At 33.7% G+C, this 9,267-nt stretch overlaps 1 protein-coding gene across 2 annotated transcripts; it reads left to right on the top strand.

The window, feature by feature from the left end:
- The first annotated feature begins 5,421 nt into the window (after window positions 1-5,421).
- LOC147506235 (cytochrome oxidase complex assembly protein) lies at window positions 5,422-9,091 on the top strand. 2 transcript variants are annotated; one of them, XM_086558476.1, is made up of 4 exons: window positions 5,422-5,618; window positions 6,018-6,179; window positions 6,517-6,704; window positions 8,623-9,091. In XM_086558476.1, the coding sequence occupies exons 1-4, from the start codon at window positions 5,557-5,559 to the stop codon at window positions 8,817-8,819; spliced, it is 609 nt and encodes a 202-aa protein (XP_086414602.1). In that variant the 5' UTR covers window positions 5,422-5,556; the 3' UTR covers window positions 8,820-9,091. The 2 variants fall into 2 exon arrangements, with proteins under 2 accessions (XP_086414602.1, XP_086414603.1); XM_086558477.1 differs by having other exon boundaries at window positions 6,045-6,179.
- Window positions 9,092-9,267: the final 176 nt, after the last annotated feature.

The raw sequence follows: 9,267 nt of genomic DNA on the forward strand, positions 1-9,267 counted from the left end.
CAACCAACCCTTGCTTCTTTATCTCACAAAAGGGGCGTATTTCTACACATATTCGACTCCAATGCCTGAAATACATAAGAACATGATAGCAGTACTAACTCTTACTTATTAATCACATAATTTGTCAAAAGCGATATTGTTAAAGGGGTTAAAACTACACTTTTGGGATCTTATCAAACCACCCCCAAACAGCATTTTGCTTGTCCTCAAGCAAATATGAGAAATTAGAATAAGTGACCAAAAATGGAGTTCTAACTAATCTCGTTTCGCCGAGTGCGATTGCATTGACCATATGCAACAAGGCCTTAAACCACTAGGAATTTTCTAGTGGACGAGTTATAGCCTCGTGAGAATTTTCCAGTGAAGGTACTCACAAACTTTATCTATACTACAACGACTAAGAAATAAAACTATTGTTTCCTTATTTATGTCTCAATGATCTATACATCTCACTAGTATTTAAACAAGAATTATCATTCTAAAACTCAAACTAATACATGCATAATAATCAAATCATCTTAAGATAAACAACTATACAATGAACTATGATATGAAATGCAATGGCAGGTCCGTTTATGAAACTTTTGGGTAGCATGCCTAAGTAAGTTCTCACAAGGAATGTGTCAAAACACATAACACTCTGATTTTTCCACTCAAGTTTGCTAACTCTAGTGTGCAATGGGCACACGTTTCCTCACAATTTAAATGACAATCCAAGGAATCTGAGGTCAATCAAACACATCTACCACTTACTATCACACCAACCTATTCCTAATTGAGCTAGAAGTCTTTATTAGGTGATACGGGGTGTAGGTATTGGTTAAAGAAGGAAGGAAATAGATATTCAAAAAGACAAGTCTGAGACAATAGGGTCTTCATATTATGTAACTAGAGAAAACATTGTTCTTTTGCTTCTACACTTTGTTTCCATCATTAGCCTTTTTATTTTGGCTTTTTGACTCATTTTATTCTATTTTTGAAGTTTTTATTTTTATTATTATTTTTTTTCTTTGGATGGAAACTTTCTTTTCTTTTTCTTTTCTGAAGCAACTAACTAATTTTTGTTTACACAGGTTTTTCTTTTTTCTTTTCTTCACTCATCCTATTTCTCAGACTTATCCAGATAAGTAGGTATATATATATATATATATATTATATATATATATATATTTATATATATATATATATTTTTTTTTTTTTTTTAATTTTTATTGGGTAAATGATTTTTGGTTTGTGAAAAGGCTAATGAAAGTCTCAGTGGGGCGACTAGCGGATAAGAAATTTCATATAGGTGTGAATTTATGGCTATATCAATCCAAAGAGGGCCTAAATTCTCACTTAGGATATGATATGGTGATCAAGCAAGTGAATGTGTGATTTTTCTACTCGAATTTACTTATCTCTTGTGTCATCACTCAGATATTTCACTCTTATAAGGCTTTTAGGCTAGATGTTCACATGATATGTATTAAATACTCTAACCTAGGTCTCATAAAAATACTGCTAAGTACAATCAAAGATGTTCATGCAAGATGTTCGTGAAAAGATGCAATGACTATTACCTACGTATTAATCTATGTTTCAAAAATTAAATCCTAATTCAAGTACTACATGATATTTCTAGACTAATATCATCATGTAGAAGGGAACAATACCATTATCACTAAGTGCTTAATATATATATATATATATATATATATATATATATATATATATATATATATATATATATATATATATATATATATATATATACAGGCCGGCTACCTTGACATACTAAGCCAACCATCAGATCTTGTTGAATCTAACGCTTCATATATGTATCTAAAAAATAAAACCAAACAAATAAAAAAAGGGCAAAATTGACATTCTCTTCTTATTTTTTGCCGAAAAGAAAGTCCATTTTCTTCATCTTATTTTGAGCTTCCCAAGTATTTGGACTTGATTAACTTTGTAGGGTCCCTGGCGTTCGTTGAAACTGATACAATTGGTGACTCTTCCGGGATATGGTGCATAGTGAATTCTAAGGCAATTGGTAGATGTCTTCACTTAAACACTTGCAAACGTGTGACCGAAATAAATGGAAGAATGATTTCCTCGATCAAAGTGTTAGGTATGTTAAGTAACGGGAGCTTTCTTTATCGGGCTTCGGACTTCCAATGGATTAAACAAGTTCAACTTAATCAACAAAGTGATCGTCTTGGTCTCTATATCCCTGAGAAGGAGCTATATCCTTCTTATGTAAAATGTATGGTGCCCCCCCCCCAATCTTTTCAAACGTTTTTTTTTCACCCCGACCCTTGTCCCTCCAGAAGCAATAAATTTTCCTTTGGTTGGCGAGAAGTCACAAATCAGAGGCAGGGGGAGGAGGTGGATGTGAGACAAAAGACGGAGTGACAGGCGGAGTCCTATTGTGAGTCCCAGTTTCAGCTATTGAACGAAAAGGTAGAAGGTATTTGTTCATAAGTGGTACAATGAATGCAACATTTGATGTCAGATTGACAGAGACCATGAGGTGGAAGGATTCTTAGCTTGGTGTTCTGTTCCAACCCTTGTGCATTTTTTTTTTTTTTTTGATTTAATTAACTAGTATTTAATTAACCACCAAACTTCTACACAAGGGTAAGATGATAAGAACAGTTTTTTGGTGAGAGATGACTCGTTCTTCTCTTTAGTGTCTTATTTTTTGGGGAGGAAAAAAAACGTGAAGGAAGTAAACAAGGTTTTCCGTGAAAAAAACATTGTGAAGGGGGAGATGAAGAAGAAGACGTGGGTTTTTCTTTTGAGGAAAAAGGAAATGTCAATTTTATTCATTTTTTTATTTGTTTGGTTTTATTTTTTAGATGCATATATGGAGCGTTAGATTCAATAAGATCTGATGGTTGGCTTGGTATGTCAAGATAGTAAGTAGCCGGCCCATATATATATATATAAACATTGTTTCTCCAAATTAAATTCTATCGGGTCGGGTTCGAGTCATAAAATATATTTGATTCTATTATTTGGGTTGAGTTTTGGTATAGCTATTCGGGTTTGAAAAAAATAGCAAATAATCCGATTAATTATGAGATAAATAATAAAGGTATTCGTTATTGCCGGACCCCATATTGTGTTGGGCAGACCCCAAAAACAAAAACAATTATTACAAATGTGTCATTAGGCCCAAAAGTTGTTTTGTGTTGGGCACCTCCCAAATCAACGTGAATTTGACTTGTTGCAATCTTTTCAGCCCCTCTCTTCTATTATCTTCTCTTCCACCATCAAAAACCTTAAACCCTTAAACATTTAAACCCTAAAGAAAACTATATCCTAACACTAACACTAAACACTAATGGAAGAGCTCAACCCCATTTTAGAACATGAAGATGAAGAAGAAAATATAATGCATCATGACCACATTCAAGAATAAAATGTATAACAAGTTATAAGTAACCCTATTCAAGAAGAAAATGTAGAACAAGTTCAAAGTGAAGAAAATAGAGGAATAGATGATGATGCATTTAATAAGAATAAGGTAAATCTAAATTAAACGTAATTATGCATGTGTACAGTGATATATAGGACTTGTGTACATATAGGGCCAAGTCGTACAGTGATGGATTGGAAAACACATTTGTGGCAAACAACCAGAGTCACCTCAATTTGCGTTCTGGAGACTACCTAGAGTTCAATGTTGTTAGTAGTGATAATCATAAGTGGAGCGTGACATTCATCGCAGTATTGAGCAGGGACGGAGCTAGGATTCTAAGCCAGGGGGTGCGAGATTATGTATACACCCCACCCCACCCAAAAAAAAAACCGTATTCAATTTTTTTTTTTTTTTTTTTTTTTGTCAAAAGGTCTAAACAATAATGATTAACAAAATTATACATTTATTTTAATTTACAAAACTATAGTGCGTTGACTACTAAGAATTTAATATGGAGTGATGAAGTTAACTATTTAAGCACTTAAGCTATTAATTGATATTATTATGTATGTATATATATACATAATCTAGTCCACAAGTCTACAACAATTCAACTTATAACACATTATAAGTCTATATAATGTTATATAGACTTATAAAAAATTAATATTAGAAATAAAAAATTATCTTATTTTGTTTTTTTTAAGTGAAAATTTTATTGATAATGATAATAAGTGTTACAAATATTATGACAAACGTGCAACAAGCTGCGCCGCAAATCCTTTTTGAATTTGTGTGTGTGTGTGTTTTTGGGTTGAGGATCGACCGTTTGTTTAAGAATTGAGAATGAAATAACATTATATATAATGTATAATGTTATATAGACTTATAAAATATTAACATTGAAAATAAAAAATCACCTTGCTTTGTTTTGTTTTTTTTTTTTTTTTTTTTTTTTTTTTTTTTTTTTTTTTTTTTTTTTTTACGTGGAAATTTTATTGATATTGATAATGATAATGAGTTTTACAAATAATTAATACAGACATGCAACAAGCTGCGCTGCAAGTCCTTTATGAATTTGTGGTTTTTGTTTTTTGTTTTTTACTTTTTTTATTGGGTTGAGGTCTGACCATTTGTTTAAGAATTAAGAGTGAAAGAAAGGAAGGAGAGCATACGAGTTTGTTATGGGTGATTAAAATTATACAAACTGACCGGTTGAGCTTTGGGTCTTTGGTTATTTGTTTTAGTCTTATCAACCCATCAAACATTCAAAGGGCAAAAAGAGAAGTAAAAAAAAGTTGGTTTATTAGAAAGTTAAATTATTAGTTTTTTTTTTTCATATTATTTTTTTTGTTGATAATATTCTTATTATAGTTGTGAAATTTTTTGGAGTGAGGTAGTGGAAGTTTGCTAAAAAAAAATTGGGAGTGCGAGTTTTTATAGTTTGAAGATTTTTCTAAGTAAATAGTTATGTAGTAGTGGAGTTTTTCTAATCTCAGGGGGTGCGACCGCCCCTACACGTCCATCTATATGGTATTGAGGAGAGCAAATGTTTGAGACCAGATTACGGAAGTTTGTTTGAGGCGGGAATTCGTAGGATGTAGTTTTAGTTTTGGTAATTTTTGTGATTTTTAACGGTAATAGTACATAAAATTTGGGAATGTAAATATTTTAGAATATCGATTAATCAAGTGAGCGGAGCGAACGATCTAGGCAGAAGGGGGGTATGCAGACAAAAACAAAGTTGGTTGGTTTCTGTCTGTCTGTCCTCACCTATCTCTCTCTCTCCCTCCTTCCTTCCCTCTCCCTCTCAGCCAAACCCTAACTCTCTCTCCCCACCCACAAACCCATCTCTCCCTCTCTCTTCTCCACCATCTGCTCACGCCCCCACTGCTTAGCAGTTATCTAGTGTATCATGTAACACCCAAGTCCAAACGAAAGCCCACACATTTATTGGGCTTGGGCCATATTCGAGTGTGTTATAACACATGGGCCCCCACTTACAACGAACAAAGAACAGCTGAAGCAATAAAATTTCAAAGTCCTGAAACAGTGAAGAAAGTAGGCAAAAGCTTTGAATTGTTAAACAGAGAAGAAGTTTTTAAAGAAGATTGGTTTGAATTACACAACAAATCAAAACAGAAACCATGTTGGGAAGAAGATTGACTTCAAATCTTCTTAAGTTCACTCAAACAAACCAGTTTTCAAGGTAAAGAAAAGTAAAACCTCTCTTAAACCTTTTTCTTTTTTTTTTTTTTTTTTTTGTTTATTCATTTCATGTTAATTTAACTTATGTTTGTTAAATTTGTGAGAAAGTAATTGATACCCATTGTGATTATAAGCAAACCAAATACTTGTAGTAGTGTTTCTAATACTGTAGAGTGTAGACTAAGAACTGAGAAAAATGTCTCCTTTTTACAAGTAATTTATGTTTTAATGTAGAAAAGCATACAATGATCGTAGGTGAAAATATTTGGATGTACCTATTTGTTCATTTAAAAGCAACATTGATGTTTTGTCTATTTTCAACATGCCCATTTGCTAAGGAAGGGCACAATCTTGTGTTCTCAAATGTATTTGCATACCCTGATTTTTTTTTATTTTCCAGTGGTATAAGCACCTTTTGTTTTGGCAGTGTTTCGGAGTCTGTGGAGAAAGGGAAGAGTAAGAAACTTGGTCGGAAGCTGGTGCAGGTTTTGTTGATTAGTCTGACAGGTGGTTTCGCCTTGAGCGCTCTAGATGACTTTGCCATTTATCAGAGCTGTAGCAGGTCGGTTAGGTCTTATAACTTTTACCTTTTGTGTATGTATGTGAATGGAGCATTAAATGATGGAATTCAGTTGAAATGAGTATTAATCTACATTGACTAAGAAAAAGGGTAACTCTGTATATTGGTCTTTCACGCCACACTGAACGAACTAATTGCTCAGTTCAATTGCTATGAACAACACAGAAGTGATTGATACATATTTTCACTTCATTTTTAAAAGAAACTGTGGGTCTTTAAAGTTCCCCTTTTCACTTTCTCTGACAGGAAATATGAGAATGCCTAGTGTAATTATTTCTTATGTGCCTTTCTTGTTATTATTTCCTTTAATATGTCTCAGAAAGGCCATGGAGAAAGCACTTGAGAATCACGCTATAATAGATGCTCTTGGTGAACCTCTTGTTAAGGGTCCATGGTACAACGCATCCCTTGCTTTAGCTCACAAGAGGAATTCTGTATCATGCACATTTCCAGTATCTGGGCCACAGGGAACTGGTGTTTTGCAGATGAAGGCTGTACGCAATGGAGGTTTGTTTTGGATTGTAGTGTTTCTATCAGTTTCACTTAAATTTATTGTTCCCAATTAGAAGCTTTAAGTCCTAAGAAGTAACAGTTACATTCTTGCGTTTGTGGTTACCTGAGGATATACAAGTATTTTCTACAGAGGGAACTTAAGGACATATTGTATCTTGCTATATATACTTCTGTTACAGGATTATTATACATTATATATAGGAGGAACTATCCTTTGTTATTTCAATACTTGTTTTAGGGTGGACTCTTTTAAAGCTTAAAATTCATAAGCTGTACCTGAATCAGGTTAGATGAGATAAGGAGCTAAAATTGAAAATTGCTCCTTTATTTTACCTGTCAATTTTAACATTCGGTAAAGCTTGTTGCCTATATGGCTATATTACTTACAAGACTTTCAGAAACTCAGGAACGAGTAGAAATGACTTCTATATTCCCGTGTTGCTTGTTTTGATGTTATAGTTTATAACAATATCGGTTGTTAGTTTTCATATTATAGATATGTCTAGTTGCACCACTTACCTTTTTACCTTGCTAAGGAAGCAAGAGGTAGGATAAGAACAACAAGATGTCTTAGGTATTTTTAGTTTCCATGCAGATATAGGCCCCCCTCTGTTGCACAACTTTGTAATTTGCTGTTTCATCTGTGAATTTTTTTATATCAGTGAAAAGAATCTATATATAAACATTAGTCCTGGTATAGTGGTATGCTACTTGTGTTTTAGGTCCTCATTAGAATGAAGTGATCAACATATAATAACTTTAATTTGTAAACCGAAGGGGAAATTTGAATTGTATGTACACATCCAACTTCCGAAAAATATTTAGATTAAGATAAACTTCTATACATAACTATAAAAACGTAGACAAACTTCTGTACTTGAACCAACTTAAGAAAATTCCTGAAAGTCATAACACCATAATGATGATAATTGAATGAGTAAAGTACTTGAATACAATTTCATGGGAAATTGATGTGTGTGAGGCCTAGCACACAGTGGTGTTTCATTATCAAATTCTTTGATTTGAGTTTGTAGCTGCAGAATTATTACCCAACATATAGCCAATATAGGCATTGGTGATATCTCGTTGTGAAGGAAAGGTGTTTTATTTGGACCGTGGACCCTTGGTAATGAATAACAGAGTCATCAGTAGATCATCTGGGTTAGGTGTATTTTATTCAGCTAAGATGAAGTCTTAATGCTGCATCTTATTCTATAGTCCTATAGCTAAGGAAGTGTGATATATATTTTCATTCAGACTCAAGAAGACAGTAGAGCTATTTGTGATGGAGAGGCGGAGACCTCTGATCAAGTAGAAATACCACTGTTTTATTTTTTCAATTTTTTTTTGTTTAAATCTCACAAGTCCCTTATTCCCTCTTTTACCTGGGGTGGAGGTGGGAATTGAACCCAAGACCTTGGGCCCGACCTCCCAAGACTTGACCAGTAGGCCATTGGAATCCTTTTAAAATGCTAGTAAGTATCCATCCGCATGTGGTAAAGCCTTTTGGGGGAAATTGTTTTTGTTAGGGACCTCAGGATCATCCTCTCTGAGCAAAAAAAGTCTTAATGTAAGATAATGAATTTGGTTTTGCCTTCCGAACAATAGGGTGGTAAGGGTTAGAGTTCAAGGAATTTCATTGGTGGGGGTTGTGTTTGGGTTTTGACCTATCTTTGGAAGGAGTCTGTCTCACACTGCTGTTTTTTCCATATTTATTAAAATATTGATTTTCACCAATCAAAAATATTATTTAGGGGATACTTAATTCTTTTCAAACTTTCATGTGCCATCAGATATGAATCATATGATAGAGTGAGTTTTTGGAATATCTCTTCTTTACTTGTTTTTGTAATGGTTGATAGTTTGGAAATGCTTTTGTGGTAATTTGTTTACCTGATTTTCACTTTTGTAGATGATCATACATGGGTTTCATTTCTACGGCCGCAAGACTGGGACATACTAATAATGGATGCCCAGCTTCATGTTCCTGCAAATGAAGAGAAGCACCAGACATTCCGGATAAGTGTTTCTGACAGCATTGCACCTTGTGCCTCCGAAGAGTGCACTAGAAACATATCTCAAGAATCAGTGAACCCTGACAAGAAGTGATCTATTCGGTTTATATATGGAACTAATTTATTTTGTTCTCTCAAAAAGATTGATATGGACGGGGAGTACCAGTCGTTAATGTTTTACATGGTTACGTAGGCTATTCTTTTGGAAAGGTTATGTGCAGCACTGCAGCATATCTGACATCCCATATGTACTTTGTGACACTTCGTTTTGATGTAATCATCTCATATTCTCGTACTACATTTTACGTTCTGAAAGTTTTTATGGTTCATCGATCTTTCCATTTATTACCAAACCATCTTATTACATATATTTCTCAAATTCTTCAGTTACTTAGTTATTGGATTCAAGCAAATTTGCCATAGTACAAGAACTTGGACATCTTTTGGTCCCTGAAGAAAAAAGTTAATCAAGCTGATTGCCTAAAATTAATTGATACTGATAGACACGGCCAAATATGTAACATTGTTGAAGCAGTTCCAGT

Source organism: Coptis chinensis, chromosome 4 (genome assembly GCF_015680905.1).
Source record: "Coptis chinensis isolate HL-2020 chromosome 4, ASM1568090v1, whole genome shotgun sequence".
Taxonomy (NCBI): Eukaryota; Viridiplantae; Streptophyta; class Magnoliopsida; order Ranunculales; family Ranunculaceae; genus Coptis; species Coptis chinensis.